The sequence below is a fragment of the Anser anser genome, assembly GCF_964211835.1.
Source record: "Anser anser genome assembly, chromosome: 4".
NCBI classification, from domain to species: Eukaryota; Metazoa; Chordata; class Aves; order Anseriformes; family Anatidae; genus Anser; species Anser anser.
In genome coordinates, this window is record NC_139724.1 from 20,014,740 (window position 1) to 20,034,547 (window position 19,808).

At 35.8% G+C, this 19,808-nt stretch overlaps 1 protein-coding gene across 6 annotated transcripts in view; it reads left to right on the forward strand.

The window, feature by feature from the left end:
- FAT1 (FAT atypical cadherin 1) overlaps positions 1-19,808 on the forward strand; it is a 109,191-nt gene that overhangs the window by 62,425 nt on the left and 26,958 nt on the right. For 4 of the 6 annotated variants that reach the window (XM_083836395.1, XM_083836397.1, XM_083836394.1 and 1 more), the window contains exons 7-11: positions 3,700-3,839; positions 11,439-11,714; positions 11,931-12,141; positions 14,230-18,297; positions 18,921-19,117. In XM_083836395.1, coding sequence (XP_083692521.1) covers positions 3,700-3,839; positions 11,439-11,714; positions 11,931-12,141; positions 14,230-18,297; positions 18,921-19,117 — 4,892 coding nt within the window. Of the gene's footprint in view, positions 1-1,679; positions 1,749-3,699; positions 3,840-11,438; positions 11,715-11,930; positions 12,142-14,229; positions 18,298-18,920; positions 19,118-19,808 lie in introns of all 6 variants that reach the window. The other 2 variants (XM_083836393.1, XM_083836392.1) reach the window with 1 other exon arrangement.

Genomic DNA, 19,808 nt, shown 5'->3' on the forward strand with positions numbered 1-19,808 from the left:
TCTTTACATATTCTTCCTATTATAACACACTTTAATCTCTGCCGTTGGAAGTGGAATTCTATTCAGTAATATGACTATACATAGATGCTCTGGTGACAAAATGAATAGTACTTTTTTAATTTTAGACTTACTCGTTAAACCACTGAGCACAGAGTGTTCACTGTATAATTGATACTAAAAACAAGTTCTGACCTGCGTTACATTTCAGGATCAAGTTGAACAACAGAGCCTTGTTTCAGGAGAGGTATCTGTAGTAAACTGTTTCTGGTCTTAAGATAGCCCTGTAAGATTCAGATTTTCCACCACATTCACAAGAGAGATAAGGGACCTTAGTTACAACTAAACATTATATCCATGATTATGGTGTGAAGTTGTTCTTAGCTGTTGGGGCAAACTTTTTAAAAATTACTTCTTACAAATCTAATCAATTTAAAGATCTTTTTTATTGGTACTTATGTTTCAGGGGATTCTGAGAATGGCAACAGTTAAAGACAACATTTGTAAAACTGATACATGCAGCAGGAATATAGAAATGCCAAATATTTGAAGGTGTTCTCAGAAAACACTCAAGCACTCACTAGAACAGAGAACTCTTTCGTGAATGCATGCTACATGTGTGAACAGCATGTGACAGTACTGATAAAATTGCCAATGTATTAAATACTTGCAGAGTTTTTGTTTGATTCTTTTTAATCCGTTCTGGAGGGAAAAAATAGTTTTTGTCCAAATAGATCAGAGTCAAATAAAAAGAGTTTGCTTTTAGACAAATAGTGGGGAAAGAGATCTGTAAAACTTGATAAAGGAAATAAAGGGTTCAAAGATGCCTCCTTGTATTCTTGTAGGGGCAAAGCTATTTACAGTAGAGGTATTTTGAAACTGAGACAGTTCTTTTACTGTTCTCCCAGACATGCATCCACATAGACATAGGAACAGAAAATCAGAAAATATAAAAACAGCTTAAGTGAGCCAAGATGGAATGTGAGGAGGAGGCTCCAATTCAGACAGGGTCATCCAGTCAACAAACAAGAACATCTGTAGACCAGATAGAGACCATTAAAGGAAAGGTGAAGAAAGGGATGTTGTCAGAAAGAGGTGAGTGGTTCACAGAGATGAAGGACAGTAAACAGAAGAGGACTCAGATGTCCTTTGCTCCCAGTCTTTAGAGTTTCTACCGAGTAAAGCAATAGCATTTTCTGGGGTCTAATTAGCAGAATTTGTTAACTAGACTAGAGATGTATTTTTCTAATCTTTTTAGTTTGTTTCAACTGCTGTGCACTCTGAGTAGTGTGTACATCTGAATAGAATTGATGATAGTGTTATTTTGAATTGCTGCTTCAAAGCATGTAGCACAGTTTGAATATTTACAGTATTTTTATTTTATGCTTAACAGAGTAAACAGATGGTATTTTAAAAAAGACAAATGCAGAAAACTCCAAAGGGGAAAGAACAGGACTCATCCACAGACTCTAAAAAATAAAATTATTCTGGCTGTTTTCTTAGTGAAAGCGTTTTGGAAAGTTTGATATATGATCATGTTGTTGAGTTATCAGCTACTTTTGTAGGTTATCACTTTACTGCCCTCTTTTACTGTTTCTAATAGCATGAATTAATTTGATTGACAGCTTTCCTTTGTGTTCTGTGCTTGCTTTCCATGCTTTCTTTCTTTTTGGCTGAGCCAGGAGACAAGCTTGCTAGTGAAGTATTTTACATCTTTCAGATGGCTTGTGACCTGAACTGTACAGCAGAAGGTATCTGCTGAGATCACATAATTTATTACCAGATTATGAGATCTGAAATGAAAGCGTACATTTATAAAATATTTATTTTATTAACCCTTCGGAAATCAAAGTGCTCACAGTTGCATTTGTGACAGGTTCGTTTTTGTTTTGTTTTGTCATCATTACATTTATACGGCATCAATTCATAGCTTCCAGTTTTGGTTTTAACCAAAACTGTTGCTGTCACACTTTCAGTGTACCAGATACAGAAGTTTGGGTTGAGTTCTGCTTCAGCGGATTAATACCACCACCACTACTGTAAAAAATTAGGGAATGTCTTTGTGATTCCCTTGAAAAGGGAAGAAAATAAAGTTGATTAGAAGAGCTTGTCCTTGTATCAGGGAAACTGAAAAGGTTCATTCACCCTGCTCTTCCCTTATAATGGAGATTACTCCATTGAGATACTAAATTCTCCTTTCCTAGCCATCTGAGAAATTGGTATCACATATCAGCTATAAAAAGTTAGACTCATTTTCTGAAGTTAACATCTTGCACAAAGCCAAAATATTTTTTTCATGTAAACCTGCTCAAAGCAAAAGTGCTATGTTTCATGCTATTCAGTTTATATCTGTTCATGTGAATCAGAGCTACTAAGAGAAACTGGCTTTCAGTGAAATTAAAAAAAAAAAAAAGTGATTATGTTTGTCATTAATTGTTACCAACTATCTTAAATCCAGTGAAGCAGAATCCAATCCATCTTTCCCAACCCGATATGTCTGTCATGCAGTGGAACCTTCTAAAGGTGAAATCCTTTTACATTTGAATGGGGGCCCATTTCAGTATTTACTGTTCTTTCTTAGATTAAGTATGAATTTGCAACCCTGGGAACTTTACCCTCTCACTTCTAGCCTTGGCTTTTCTTAAAAGGCATTCCATGCTTTACAAAACATAGCATGTAAAAACTATTTTAAAAATAACAAATAAACAGAGTATGCAGATTTTATCTGAATGCTATCCTTGTAAAATGCAATTAGAAAAACACGTGTACATAATCAGGAGAAATTGGTTTGCCATATCTAGCACTGGCTTGACCAAAATAAAAATTGGCTAGTCCATTTTAGGCAGTTTATTGAGAGGCCTAAAGCAATTGTAGATAAATGGCAATATTTATCATCGTTAACAATATTTGGACTTCATGGACATTGTATTCTCACAATGGTCTGCTCAGAATAGCTTGATGATGATGATCAATTAAATGTTTAAATGACTAAGTGTAGCTATTGATCCACATGGTTATTTAACCATGGTTATTTCAAAGGGAAATTTGAAAGTTAGGCAAAGGAAGATAACTTGCTTCAGAAAAAAAGCATGGGCATTGGCCATTTAAACATTTAGCACTCATCTGAAATCTTACCTCAGTAGGGAGGGGTTAGGTAATGAGTTCTTCAGATACTCTGCATTGACCTGAGTATCCTTTGGAGGTATTGGAGCTTTTTCAACCTTATCTATATTCATGTATGAGTATAGTAATTTATACTCTGATTCAAGAGAGATAAATTTGACAGTATTTCTGATTTGGGGTTTTCATTTATTTCGATACAAAGTATGTTTTTCACTATTTATCCTGAATGTCTGCTCATAAAATAAACTATCACAATTCACCTGGTAATTCTTAGTTTCCCACTATTTGGAATCCTAAAATTCTGATTAAAAAAAAAAGAGAGAATTTTGTCTAAAAATCTATCCTACTAACTGTCTAGACAAATCAGCTTTGTCCAAAACTAATCAGTTTTAAATATTGTAAGTAGCACCATACTGCATTACCGGGGGGGGGAAAAATGATTTAAAATTAAATGTGTATATAAGTACATGTGTATATAGTTCCACCTTCATTAAGCATCTAAAGAAAGAACATGATCTTAACATGAAACAATGATGCTGTGTTTTATGAACTTCTCTCTCTCCTCATTTCCTGAACAAGGTGGCAACTATGACAGTCGATTTGATGTGGACAAGGGCACTGGAACTATCATTGTCGCTAGACCTCTTGATGCAGAACAGAAATCAAATTATAACTTGACAGTGGAGGCAACAGATGGAACCAGATCTATCAGCACTCAGGTAATGGACTTCCTGAAGAAGTATTTGTAGAAGAAGGAATATGGAGCTGCATGGGGGGAGAGAGTTTCCTTTTCTATGTATTTTTTTTTCATTCTGAACAATTAGTATGCTTTATATAAATTAGGGATTTTGTCTAAAACAGAAGTGGATTATGATATTCATAGAGCCATGGCATTTGGCAGTCCAGGAAGGTGTGTGTTAGTATGCTGTAGTCTGAGTTGGCAGCTTTTAACTTAGATCGTGTTCCTGCATTAGCTAAGAAAATGAAAGTAGAAACTAAGCTCTTCAATGCATGATTTACTCAAAAGAAAAGGATTAATACTTCTTATTTGAGTTATCCCCTCTTTATTCTACTCTTCCCAAATCACCACATTATATGATTACTTACAGTGGTCTTTAAAATCCAGGCTAAGTTTTTATATTTTTTTCCAAGATCTGTGGCTGACAAATGGTACAGTGACCAATGACTGTTTTATGAAACTGAGCTGCTCCTTCTGCATGGTGTGCATTATAGAAATGAGGTTTAGGTGGTAGCATCATTGTATATCCTCCTGAGTAGTATTGTTTACCTTCAGTAGAGGTAGAGATAGCTGCTTTCTGGACAGTGTTTGGCGATATATAACAAGCCAAATTTCTTTAAATCATTTCTTTACTAAGACTCCGTGGCAGTAGCAAGTGTTTGCAGTCAGGCTAATAGAAAGTTATCTGTAAGGCAGAAGTATTTCTTGACAGTAGTGGAAATAGCTCATAGTAAAGGAGCTGTGATGTATATCCCTCCTGTTTCTCCCATCTAGTTTCCTCCCCCAGCCCACAACCTGATTATAGTTGTAAATAAGGTTTACCTGAGGTTGGTGTGAATGGAGCTGTAAGCATGGAGGAGTTCTCCTTTTCTTCCAGATGGAAAAAGAAAGATTTTAGTTACTGCATTAAAACTGTTGGATAAAGATGGTGATATATCTGTGTTATCTGTAGTTGGGTTACTTCTCAGTTACAGAGCTCAAAGAGCAATAAATGTGTTGGTACTTTTATGTACATAGAAATCTGTGTTATGAACATAATTTCTTGTTCAACTTTTGTATGATATATATGTTCTTCTGTTGTTTTACCCTATGTCATTTATGTCGTCTTCCCCCTTTCAGCCAGAGCAAAAAAATAGCTTGTCAACATTTAGGATTTGAAACAGGGTCTTTATTGAGATGACTGCATTTGATAGGTCAAATATACTAAATTCTGTAGTTGAAGACTACAAGAATAGCAGTTTTGTTCGAGAGCTTGCTTTTACTTTAATGGTGACGATTGTGAGTTATATGGTAGACCACGAATCTCCAAATATGACAAGAGGTCCCTCAGTAGAACTTGAATCAGAACTTGCTGCTATCCTAACCAGGCTGCCATTGCTGCTGGTGCTGGCAATGCTATAAAAGGTCTGGAGAATCCTGCTGTAAATGTATTGCATAGTTGTAGTGAAAATATTAAATGGATTCATTTCTACCAAATACAGAATGACGGGGAGTTGGTATGGATTAGTTTGAAAAAAAATAGAAGAATCCTAAGTACAACTAAAAGAGAACTTTCTTTGCCAGGAAAGTCAGAAGACAGCAGGCGGCTTTTTTTTTTCCTTTTTTTTTTTTTTTCCAAGAATGGTGTCAAAATGCCACCACGCAGAGCATGTTGGAGTAACATGGGGATTAGTAAAGGATGAATTTATGGTCTCAATGACAGCAGATATTCTATCCACGCTGTTGCTTATATGTAGCTGAATACGTAGCAGGCATCCTGAGCTGCCACATTTGAACCATAATCTTTTTTGTCTCCTGAAACAACCAAGAATTGGAAGGTCACAGAAATACTTTAACCCTCACCCCTTCTCTTCCTCTGGGTTATGTGATTCATTTAGTTTTTCTCAGAAGTGCACACTGTAGCTTTTGTCCAATTTATTTAAATGAAACTGTTGTTTTAGCATTTTGTAAAGCTGGGTGAACATTATAAACATTTGCCACAATAACCTTCTACAGAAGAGTTAGAATAGTAGTCTTGAATTTATAGTCCTTTATTTCTGATAGCTTTTTGTATGACTTTCTTTCGTGTCTCTACTTTCCTCTCTCCGCTACAGTTGGCAAGAAGAGAGGTTGTGGTTTCTGTTGCAAGAGCACAGAAACTTCCTTGTCATTATCATCCTTTTTCCTCTGCCTGTGGGAAAAGCACAAGTTACGCTGTTGCTGTTTGAGTCTCATGTTACTGTGGTATACAGATTGAGAAGCATAGATTAGTGCAAACTCTGAAACTGTTGGTGCATGTACGGACTGCTGATTTCAACTGATTCTCTTATCTCTCCCCGTAACTCCTGATTCTCTTATCTCTTCTGTAACTTAGCCCACCCAAATCTAATCTCTTAACATAGCCCTCAGCACTGTAGTTTAGAAGATGCATTTCAGGAATGAGGCTTAACTTCAGGGAAATAAAAAATGGTAATATGAAATCAAAGTTGAAGGTGTTATTTGTGGCTACCAGCATATACATTCCATTACTTGCTGCTGAAATAATCCTGATTAAATTTTGAATGTTGATGTTGTGTTGGATCCTCCTAAGAGCTGATAAACAGTTAATAAGGAGTGACAGGCACAAAAACTGAATACTGAGTGCATACGTTAGGAACAGCAATATGCTGTGTGCAGCTTTTAGCTTACAAAGTAAACATTTGAAATACAGTAAACAATTTAACAGGCCTTGATTAACAGCATACTAAGTAATTTTATATTTCAACTTGAAAAAGCTAATGACATTTTCAAGATATTGGGAAGGGGGACGAGAAACAAGAAACATCGATCTCATTGTGTACAAGTAGCGTATTGAATCTGACTTTAAACTAGAAGGCTTTTGCTGGTCTTGGTCCCTTAACATCTGTAGAGCATTTGACTCTTTCAGGACTTCAGTTAAATAGCTTTTTTGAAAAATACAGCAGCAGTAGGCGTGGAGGCTATTAGAATTTTTGTATGCATCTAAATGCCAAATGCATGATGCAAAACAAGGACAAGCAAATTCCAGGCCTACAGTAGTGGTGTTTTACAAATGATATTAGAGATGACTAGGAAGGAATATCATTTGAAAAGCAAATCAGTGTACTAATGTTTTCAGATTGATGTTTTGGTCTTAAATAGAAAAGGTTACTCACAAGATATAAGAAGCAATATATGAACTATTGAGTCACTTTTTGAAAACAAATAAATAAAAGTCCTGTTTTGAGCTATGCTACTTCTAGTCCTTGCTATGACTATCAATTGTTTTCATTAGAAGTAACACTTGAAATGGTGTAAAGCTTATTGCAGCATTTTACCTATTGCTGTGCTTTGCAGAATATTTAATGTTGCTTCATGCAAAATTTATATGGACATTATGCTTTGGGGTTGATTTAAGAATGAAGGATAGAATGTTCTTCATTGATTAAATGTGCATTTTTGCTTGTGATCACCACGCTGCTCCACAGAGACATTATGGAAACAGAATGCATTTTTATTATCTCCGGATAATATAACTTTTTGTTTATGAACATGAATATAAACACATCAAAGTAACTATAATGTTATTATGAATGAAGAGAGGAGATTTAAAACTCAACAAGAATTCAGCAAATGAAAAATTAGTTTAAAACTATCCAAAGGAACATCATTTTTAAATATTACACACTATGTTTTGCCAGTGACACACATCTTCTCTATAACATACTAATAATCAATGCATTCCTACACAAATTTGGGTTTCACCTGTCATTTAAGCAATTCATTTCAAGTCCTTCCCCTAAGTAATCCTGGTTTGCTTTGTTCTCTTTCTGTATCACCAGACCGTATTGCTCTCTGAGAGATCTGTGAGGAGACAACAATTGTGCAATCCAGCCCTTACATAGCCCTGCAAAATCAGTCAAGTCTCTTCAGTTCCACACTACTTCATTTCAGAGATAACATTACGGTCTATTAATGTCAAATTTTCTATTGTGTGCCTCTTCATGAAGAAACTTCTTTCTTAAGTGATAATACTCATATAATTCATTTGAATCTTTCAATAATTTCATTGAAAATTTGCAGAATTGTCTTTTATTATACATTTTACTTTAGAGTAGCACAAGCTCTTCATGTAGTTACTTTGTTCTCAAGCACACAAACCCATCTCGTACTGCGTGGGTCTTTAATAACTGAGAGTGCGATTTTACTTTTGTCGTCTGTTGCCTCTTATTTAATATGAAGGCCTTAACAGTTTACATGACAATTTGGTCTTTTCACATTTGAAAGGAAATTGCACATCTAGCATCTGTCACTTAACATCAGCAAGAATATCTGTCTTGAAAGCAGGCTTTCCTTAGTCTATTAGTTCCTTAGTCCAAGACTTTAGATTGGAGGGAAGCCGTGGAGCTCATCTAGTTAAGACTGGTGGCTCAAAGCAGAGCAAGCTGTAAAGTTGGATCAAGTTGTTCAAGGACTTGTCCAGTTCTGAGCACCTGAGATGACAGGGCTTCCACCTCTTCATAGAATTATTCTGGTTGGAAAAGACCTCTAAGATCGTCTAGTCCAACCTTCAGCCTAGTACTGACAAGTCCACCACTAAACCATGCTTCTGCTTTCTATATCTGCACATTTCTTGAAGACCTCCAGGGATGGTGACTCAACCACTTCCCTTGGCAGCCTGTTCCAATGCCGCACAACCCTTGCAGTAAAGAAATTTCTCCTAATATCCAATCTAAAGCATATCTTCTTTGGACATGTTTTTATGTCAGTGTTAGGCAACCCTTCTTGAAAAGAAAATTTTATTTTTATCTTACGTCTACTTGTAATTTCCCTTATTGTGAGTGTTGCTTCTTGTTCTTTCATTGTGCACCTCTGAGAAGTCTGAATTTTAACAGCCTTTAACTGGTTTCTTTTCCGTTTGTCAAGATCCATTTTGCCCAGCAGGGCTCAAAACTATAGTGGATCTACAGTCCCACAAGCGAGTGCTAAGTAGAGGGGAGTAATTCCTTTCCCCCTGCCTGCTGATCCCCTTATTCAAGCAGCCCAGCATGTGGTTAGCCTTCCTTACTGCAAGAGTGCACTTGGATTCGTGTTACGCTTGTCCATCAGATAGGCATAAAGTAACAACATCAGCGAGTGAGAAATGAATCCTAAAGTGTGTAGGCAAAAGACCTTTCCAGCTGAGTCAAACGTGAACTCTGAATTTTAGGTGCATTTAAAATGATTACACTTATAGATCAGATTGTGTATTTGCAGTTGTGTTTACTAGTATTCAGAAAAGCTGCATGCCTGAGCAAGTAATTTGACAAGTAATGGAATACCTGAGCAAGCCACTCATAATGACTGAGTCATTGTGTTAATTCTTTAGCAATATGTTTGTTGATAATACAATTAATTGGCATCACAGTCACTACATTCCAGGTATTTTACTTAGTACTTTGCACAATTTTTTGGGTGCTGTGTTCTAGAAATTCTTTCCTGCATTGGTTTTGTGTAGTTCCAGCAGCACAAATGGCCATGTCTTCCACTCTGCAGATTAATCTAACACAGTTGCTCTGGAGTTGCATTCCCCCTCACCACCAAGTTTGACTATAGTTTCCATGTTTTCTCATCTGGGGAGAAATACACATGAACTTAATGATTTTGATTTAGATTTTTCAAAATTTACACTTTATCTTTTCACTTATTGTTTTTCTGAGTCTGAACTTAATAATCTGCTAGAAGGTGGGAATTGAATAAAAAGTTGTTGAGGTGTACTGATTTTGAAAGCACATTATCTGTGTACGAATTGTGTTGTATATGGTCTCCTAAGCTTTTATTTATACAATGTATACTAGTCTAGTTTGATTTACATTGAGGTTGGGGTTTTCTGCTTTTTAATTTGTTAGTCATCTTCATTTGGTTTCATTTTTAATTTTCCTGCGTGTGAGTATTCAATGTGCAGGTATATTTTTTACTAAACTGCTATGCAAGTGACTGTAGTGGACCATTCAGAATTTGATATCAGTTCTTCTTCCAGGATGCATTAAAATGTATTTCATTTGTACAGAATTAAAAAAAAAAAAAAAAAGAGAGAGAGAGAACTTTTTTTTTGTGTTGCTCTAATCATGACAATCTAAAAAATTGCATACTTAAGGTCATATTCTCTTCATTCTTGCTGTTCATTTTCCAATTGAATTTGTTAATGAATATATTTAAAACCTTGACCTAAAAGACCTCCTGGATCACCTACCATTAATTTTCTCCCTACTGGAAATCAGTATTTTTTCTTTTTATTTTCCATCTTTAAGTAGTTTCTAATCAATGAGAAAAGAAGCCAAACTCCTTAGTTTCCATAGCAACCTCTTGCGAGGGATTTTTATCGATGTGCCAAAGAATTGGTTATTTTCTATTTCTTCTGTTTTCTGAGAATTCTAGTAGGTTGTGGGAGGCAGCATTTTCCTATAAAAAGCAGTGATAGTTTGTATTTGTCATAGGAGGCTGTTTCAAACACTGAAGAATGTGCTGTATAGTGGATTATGGCTCACTGGAACGCCTAAGAGTAAAATAGTTAGGTGGCTGTGCTTGTGGCTGCAGATACCAGTGTGCACACACATGTACACTCGCATGCCCCTGCTGCCTGGCAGCAGAGCTCAGTATTATTAGCAGTGCATGTTACATTAGGAGCATTGCCATCTATTTGTTTTTCCCCTGCAATCCAGCAGAATCTGTGTGTGGTTCCCATCTTGTCATGCTGATTTTTTAATTTCATTTAGCAGCTTCTTATTCCAGCCCCACTGCTTTACCAGTATCACATTTTTATTTTGTTTTGTGTAGGGTTGTGATCCCTGTTCTTCTTAGTAAATGAAACTGAAGCAGAATTGTAATTTAGCACAGGCTTCCTGTGTTTTAATTGCTTTTTAATATTTTTATATTTCCTGGTGATCTTGTTTACCCACAGGTTGTTTTGTGGTTTCAAATAAACTTAAAACTTGGTTTTTTTTATTCCTTGTGTAGCATTTTATTCTATATCTGGCTTCTAACTCTTGAGATTGCACACTTGCCCTCTTCAGCTCTCTTATATTACATTTTATGTGCTTGTCTATCCTTTTTTTATTTGAGGGAAATTATTGAAAATAGTATTTCTGGTGACAATTATTTCAGCTAGCAGAGTGGGTAACATCCCAGTTTTTGGGAAGACCATTGTATACAGTTACCCAAAAGTTCCACGCCCACTTCTGTCTTTGTATTCCCAGATTCTGACTTCAATTCATGAGGCTGTACTGTGGTGCCTGCAGGGTTTGGTGCAAGACTTTGTTACTTATATGCAGCCGTCTTTTTGCTGTTACTTAGAACAAAATCCTTCAAATCTGCTTAGAAACTCTTTCTGACTTTAAGGAAGGTGAGGCAGATATGGATTTAGTGAGTCCCTTTTTTCCTCTACCTCGTCCCTATACCTGTCTCTCCTTCTCTGAAAACAGAAGAAAAAAATAAAAATAAAATAAAAATTTTGCTTGCATTGGAATTGTATTAGCATTATTGTCTAATTTGTAATGATATTCTCTTTTCATCTTTGCTTCCCAAATATGATCAATGTTTTCCCCTCCCCACTGTATCGTTTCAGGTGTACATCAAAGTTATAGATACAAATAATCACAGGCCTCAGTTTTCTGCTTCAAAATATGAAATTGTTATACCTGAGGACACTGTACCGGAGACAGAAATTTTGCAAGTCAGTGCCACGGACAGAGATGAGAAGAATAAACTCATTTATACTATGCAGGGCAGCACAGATCCCGTCAGTCTTAAAAAATTTCGTCTGGACCCTGGAACTGGATCTCTTTATACTTCAGAAAAACTGGATCATGAGACCATGAACCAGCATATTCTCACAGTAATGGTAAATAAGCACAATATTTGTTCTGTATCCTATAAAAGGTTTTTTTCATTAATGTCATTTCAATTTGTCCTCATAATACAACCATTTATTGATTTGTGTGTTTAATTTGTATGCACGCTTTGTCTCTGGCACAGATTGAACGTTGAATTATTACTAATGTTTGATGAACTTCAGAGTTATTAGTGATAATTACTAGTATTATGCTAATTGTTTTAGGTTCGAGATCAAGATGTTCCTGTAAAGCGCAACTATGCTAGGATCGTCATTAATGTTAGTGACACGAACGACCATGCTCCATGGTTCACCAGCTCTTCTTATGAAGGACGAGTATATGAGTCAGCAGCTATTGGATCAGCAGTGCTCCAGGTTACAGCATTAGATAAGGACAAAGGGAAAAATGCAGAAATTGTGTATTCTATTGAATCAGGTATGTTGACATTCTTACATCTTAATTCTTGCAACTTTCTAAAATGTTATTTGATGATACTTACGATATCCATATACTTCTGCAGAAACAACCACTAAATTGTCCCAATTTAAGTTAAACTTTCTGATACAAGTAGCAGGGAAGGGCTTGCTTTGCATGGTTCCCTCTAGCCGATTTATATTAGGATTGCTATTCTCGTTCAATAAAATATTTAAGAATTCCTTTAATAGCCAGTCAATTTATCATAGACAGTCCTTCAGGTTACAGGCCAGAGAAGAGCATTAGGTGCTGCTACTTATTTTTCACTTCGTAGTGTCTTCCTGAACGTGCCTATAACAATGACATTCTAATGATGGTGATTTTGAACAGTGTGAATATGGGATGACACTGATTGAGTTCACTTAGCATTCAGAAGTGAGTTTTGGTTTGGCCCATGAAATCTAGGTACAAACCTACTACCACCAAGGTCCTGAACTATTTAGGCACTATGCCTGAGAAAAAAAAAAAAAAAAGTAATTTATATTTCATTAACTATGCGCTGTACGACCTTCAATCTAGAAAGTGATTTAAAATAAAAGTCCAAGTCACAAGCATAAGAAATTGCATTTTAAACAGAACAGTAGGTAAAATTTGTTCAGTTACGGTTGCGTGCAAGGTGTTATGCACAAGTGTTTATTTTTGTTTGATGTAAGTTATTTTGTAAAGGTATAGAAATTGCTTATTGTAAGTATTATTCATTTCTTCCTCCAAAATGTTATTTTGATTTGAAAACACATTTAAACACTATTAAAATGAAGCTGCAATTATAATTGTTTGAAGAAGAAGAATATATTTGATAAAATTCTTAAAATATATTTTTTTTCTGTTATTTGTAAAAAATACTACTTTTTTGCTAGGCAGGACACTAATGTTCATGAAACTTTCTTCTTTACTAGTTTAGTAGTTCTTGTTTTATCAATGCCAAAACATTGTAAGAAAAATATGTGTATGCATGCTGTCTAAAATTAAGTTAAACCCTGTTCTCTTCATTTCTTCTAGCTTTTTATAGGAGTAAATGTAAGACTTAGGTTAGGTTTGTCTTATAGGACTGGGAGGTTAAAGCATTATAATTGATGTTCTAAGCTTATGGAAGGAACATTCCTTAAATGTTTGTAATGACTGCTTAGATTTGTAATGGGATATTCTAAGAATGCCACTGTGTTTAGAGCCTCCACTTAAAAAAAATCTTTTGCCTACTTGTATGCATAACTCAGAAGTTCTTAAAAAAATTTTTTCCATGCTGAGAGCATGGTTTTAGTAACATAAATTTTAAGGAAATAAAATGTTAAAACTTACTGTATTTAGTACATGAGCTGAATATTGTGTGCAGTGTGTTCTTTATATTTGGAAGTGTAAAGAAAACAAATGTTTATCAAGTGGCAGCTGGCAATACTCAGCAGGTAGTATTTTTTTTTTTCCTAATACTTCATCACAGGGAATAACTTGCCAATGTATTAATATGAAATTAGAAATGCAACTTTTGATACAGTTCAGAAAGATTAATTTTGAAGCAGTGCTTTAATGTTTGCATAAACAATTAACAACGATTAACAAGTGTCATTAAAACACTTCAATTTTTCAGAACAGTCTAGTTATTTTAGATCATGAAATGTAACTTGTGTTCCACTAATGTTAATTTCTGAACATAAATTTTTCAACTTCAGTAGATACTTAAGTGGGCTTATGCACAAACTCAGTTACAAAGATAATTTAAAGAAAATAAATAATTTATAATGTTGAAATTTGCAGAGTACTTGCCATCTTTTAAGTTTTTTTTAAATGGAAAATGAATCAAATATTTTGCATTTATTTTCAAGTCTTGCATAGCTCTACTAACTTTTTTATGGTTCTACAAATAAATTTAGAATTAGTGCGAGCTCTTCATTACAGAAAAGTTTGAGAGGCTACAAATGTTTGTTAAACAAAATCAAGAATTTTAACGGTCTTTATTTTCTCTATCTGTTTTAGTACATGGCCAAATAAACAACCTTTTTTTTTTTTTAATTTGTATATACCTTTATCTTAATTACTTTTCTTTTTTTCTCACAGGCAATATTGGAAATTCCTTCTTTATAGATCCCATCTTGGGTATGATTAAAATTGCAAAAGAATTAGATCGTAGTAACCAGGAAGAATACAACTTGATAGTAAAAGCTACAGACAAAGGAGATCCTCCAATGAGTGAAGTGACCTCTGTGCACATATTTGTTACAGTTTCTGACAATGCCGCGCCAAAATTCACAGCCAAAGAATATTCTACAGAAATCAGTGAAAGTGCCAGCATTGGCAGTTTTGTTGGAATGGTTACAGCATACAGTCAGTCTTCGGTAGTTTATGAAATAAAGGATGGTAATATAGGTGATGCCTTTGCTATCAACCCCAACTCAGGTGTCATTGTTTCTCAGAAGATTCTTGATTTTGAAACTTTGCCCGTTTACACATTGACTGTGCAGGGAACAAACATGGCTGGCTTGTCCACTAATGCAACAGTTTTGGTCCATCTTCGCGATGAGAATGACAATACGCCAATTTTTATGCAGGCTGAATATACAGGACTCATCAGTGAATCAGCTTCAATTAACAGTGTAGTTCTAACTGACAAGAATGTCCCATTAGTAATTCGAGCTACAGATGCTGATAAAGAATCAAATGCTTTGCTTGTTTATCAAATTGTTGAACCATCTGTCCGTAAGTATTTTGCCATTGATTCTAGCACTGGTGCCGTTAGAACAGTAATGAGTCTGGACTACGAAGAGACAAACATTTTCCACTTTTCAGTTCAAGTACATGATACGGGGATACCACGTTTATATGCAGAATATGCAGCTAATGTTACTATTTATGTAATTGACATCAATGATTGTCCTCCTGTGTTTTCAAGAGAGTTGTACGAGACATCCATTTTGGTTCCAACCTATAGAGGCGTGAAAGTCATCAGCGTAAATGCCACTGATGCTGATTCAGGCATTTTTTCACAGTTAATTTATTCCATTATTGAGGGCAACATTGGAGAAAAATTTTCAATAAACCCTAAGACTGGAGATATAACAGTACAAAATACAACTCAGCTACGAAGCAGATACGAATTAACAGTGAGAGCATCTGATGGCAGATTTGCAAGCACTGCATCTGTAAAAATTAATGTGAAAGAAAGCAAGACAAGCCAGCTGAAATTCACACAGAGTTCTTACTCTGCAACAGTGCAGGAGAATTCCACCGAGGCAAAAACAATAGCTGTGGTTACTGCTATAGGGAATCAAATAAATGAGCCTTTGTTTTACCATATTCTAAATCCAGACAGCAGATTTAAAATAAGCCCAACTTCAGGAGTCCTTTCAACAACAGGAATTCCATTTGATCGTGAACAGCAAGAATCTTTTGATGTGGTCATAGAAGTGACAGAGGAACATAAACCATCAGTTGTTGCACATATTGTAGTTAAAGTCACAGTGGAAGATGTAAATGATAATGCTCCGTTTTTTGTTAATCTTCCATATTATGCTGTTGTTAAAGTAGATGCTGAAGTAGGCCATGTTGTTCGACGTGTCACTGCTGTAGATAAAGATACAGGCAGAAATGGAGAGGTGCATTACTATCTTAAAGAACATCATGAACATTTCCAAATTGATCCAACTGGTGAAATCTCACTGAAGAAGAAGTTTGAACCAGACACACTAAATAAGGAGTACCTGATCACAGTAGTGGCAAAAGATGGAGGAGAACCTGCTTTTTCTGCTGAAGTTATAGTCCCAATTACAGTTATGAATAAAGCTATGCCAGTTTTTGAAAAGCCTTTCTACAGCGCAGAGATAGCAGAAAACATTCAGCTCCATAGTCCTGTTGTACATGTACAAGCAATCAGCCCAGAAGGACTTAAAGTGTTTTACAGCATCACAGATGGAGATCCTTTCAATCAGTTCACTATCAAATTCAGCACTGGAGTTATAAATGTTGTTGCCCCTCTTGACTTTGAGTCTCATCCAGCCTACAAGCTGAGTATTCGGGCAACAGACTCCCTAACTGGGGCACATGCTGATGTGTTTGTAGACATAATGGTGGAAGACATCAATGATAATCCTCCCGTGTTTACAGAGCAGTCTTACACTGCAACCCTTTCTGAGGCATCTGTCATTGGAACATCTGTTATACAAGTGAGCGCTACAGATGCTGATTCTGGAACAAACAGGGGGATTTCCTATCATTTGGTTGAGGATAACAGTGAAAGTCGTGACTACTTCCACATAGACAGCAGCACTGGACTCATTCTCACAGCAAGAACTTTGGACTACGAAAAAATTCAGCAACACAAGTTACTAATAAGGGCAATAGATGGTGGCATGCTGCCCTTGAGCAGTGACACTATTGTAACTGTTGATGTAACTGATCTCAATGACAACCCCCCTCTTTTTAATCAATTGCTTTATGAAGCTAAAATTAGTGAACTGGCTCCCCATGGACATTTTGTGACGTGTGTGCAAGCCTCAGATGCAGATAGTTCGGATGTTGACAAGCTGGAGTACTCCGTTCTGACAGGCAATGACCAAAAGAATTTTGTAATTAATAGTAAAACTGGCATTATCACTGTCTCAAACCTACGTAGACAAACGCTAAAGTCACATTACAATCTTAATGTGTCTGTTTCTGATGGGGTTTTCAGAAGTTCAGCCCAAGTTCATATAACTGTAACCAGTGCCAATATGCACAGCCCTGTTTTCAGCCAGAATGAATATGAGGTTGAACTAGCTGAAAATGCTCCATTGCATACTTTGGTGACTGAAGTTAAAGCAACAGATGAAGATTCTGGTACTTACGGCCACATCACTTACCACATTGTAAATGATTTTGCCAAAGATAGGTTTTATACAAATGAGAGAGGGCAAATATTTACCTCTGAAAAGCTTGACCGTGAAACACAAGCAGAAAAAGTAATTGCCATTAGTTTAATGGCCAAAGATTCAGGAGGAAAAGTTGCTTTCTGTACAGTCAATGTAATACTTACAGATGACAATGATAATGCTCCTCAATTCCGAGCAACAGAGTATGAAGTAAGTATTGGATCTGATGTTCCACGGGGTACTTCTGTCATTAAAATTTGGGCTTCTGATGCTGATGAGGGTACAAATGCAGACATCACATATGCTATTGAAGCAGAGTCTGAACATGTTAAAGAGAATTTAGAAATTGATTCATTGTCTGGTATCATTACTACAAAAGAAAGCTTAATTGGTTTAGAAAATGAGTTTCTAACCTTCTTTGTTAGAGCAGTCGATGGTGGATCCCCCCAGAAAGAGTCAGTTGTTCCTGTCTATGCTAGAATACTACCACCAGAAGTGACTCTTCCAAAATTTTCAGAACCTTTTTATTCTTACACGGTTTCCGAGGACATTCCAATTGGAACTGTGATAGATGTTATCAAAGCAGAGCATAATCAGACTTTGGTATATAGTCTGATTAAAGGGAACACTCCTGAAAGCAATAGAGATGATTTTTTTGTGATTGACCGACAGACTGGAAGGTTGAAACTTGAGAAGAATCTTGATCATGAAACAACTAAATGGTACCAATTCTCAGTGCTAGCACAGTATACAAATGAAGATTATAATGTTGTTTCCACAGTAGAGGTAAGCATTCAGGTAAAAGATGCAAATGATAACAAACCAGTTTTGGAGTCCAATCCATATGAAGCATTCATCGTAGAAAATATGCCAGCTGGAACAAGAGTCATACAAGTTAAAGGCACTGACTCAGACTCAGGACTCAACGGGCAGGTCACTTACAGCTTAGATCCTTATCAAGAACTGGACGTTATAGAGTCTTTTACCATAAACATGGAAACTGGCTGGATTACGACTCTCAAAGAACTTGACCATGAGAAGCGAGACAAATACAAAATAACAGTGGTTGCATCTGATCGGGGTGAAAAAATTCAGCTGTCGTCTTTGGCTGTGGTTGAAGTTACTGTTACAGATGTGAATGACAATCCTCCGCGCTTTACTGCAGAGATATATAAAGGAACAGTCAGTGAGGATGACCCTCCTGGTGGAGTAATCGCCATCTTAAGTACAACCGATGCTGATACGGAAGAAGCCAATAGACAAGTCTCTTACTACATTACAGGTAACTCTTTTTGAGTAATGTCAGAATAATCATTTGAGTAGTCCTGGAATGAAGTGTGGTATAACTTAATCCTTCAAATTCTTGAAGAACACTTGAAATCATGTAGCTGCAGAGAAAGAATGTGTGTCTTAAAATGAAATAAGGACTTTGGGGGGGAAAGAAGAGTTTTAGAAAACAGGTCTTTGACGTTCTCTTTGACGTGTTCTTTGCTTAACATGCTTTCCTAAGTTTTTTGTTTACTTCCTATATATCAAATTTTATTAAGAAATACATATTTACACTAAAATCAATGATGCAGTTAAACAAGGAATCAAAGAAATATCACAAAATAAGTGTTCCTTTCCAGTGGAGTATTCTAATGTTATTCTTTCTGTATAAGTGTCTTATGATGTTATCTATAATGCTACATGAATTTCTATATTGATTTTTATAGATCCTATCGGCAGCAGTTAGGTTGTATGAGCATCTACTGACTATTTCTACCTGAAAAATGAAGCTCTTTCCATATAAAGCCACAGAAAGTGGCTGCTTGTTTGCATTTGGATTTTTTCTTTCAAAAACTATGTTGATGGAGCAACATTCTCCCTCTTGTCTTTAATTAAATGCTTCTTTTCATATTTTAGGGGGTGATCCCTTGGGACAGTTTGCTGTTGAAAATATACAGAATGAATGGAAAGTCTATGTGAAAAAGCCCCTGGACAGGGAAGAAAAGGACAATTATCTTCTAAATATTACAGCGACTGATGGGACATTTGCAACTAGAGCTGTGGTGGAGGTTAAAGTCCTTGATGCCAATGATAATAGTCCTGTTTGTGAAAAGGTAGGCACGGTCTTCTATCTTCCGTGTCCAGCTGATTCTGTAGGTAAAATGTAAGCACACTTTAACTGAAACTGCTTCTCAGGAGTTCTCAGGATACGAATAGGTATTCCTTTTATGTTGGTAACAGAGCTTTGGACTACTACTGCTGTCAAAGAAAGCAATGGGCAAATTTCTGTAAAAAAAAAAAAAAAAAAAACCAACAACAATTCATTGATGCAATTTTAACACTTATTGGGTGTTTAAAGAGTATGAGGAGTATTTTAGTTCATTTCTCCTGTGTTAGTGCATGCTTTCCCAATATGAATTGTTCTAAGCTACTGCCATTATAGTTCATATGCTCTATTTTCTGAAGGAAGCAAAGCCAAAGAAGGCCACATACCATCACTTAGTTGATGTATTTGTGATAAGAGTAGACGAGTTGAAAAGACTGGAATATTTTCCAGCAGTTGCACTCAGCAACATCAAAAATCTGTAATCCATAAACATTTTCTTTTTACTAAGCTATCTACTTTACCACATTTGATAGTCTGCAAAAACAGATATGAAAGGTAGAGAATGGGAAAAGGAGGAAAAAAAAAAAAAACAAGAAGGGAAGTATGACTACATTATAAGAAAGCCCTATATTTTCATAGCCTTTTTTTTATTATTTTTTTAAATTTTAGCGTGTTTGGATTTTTTCATAACTGTCTTG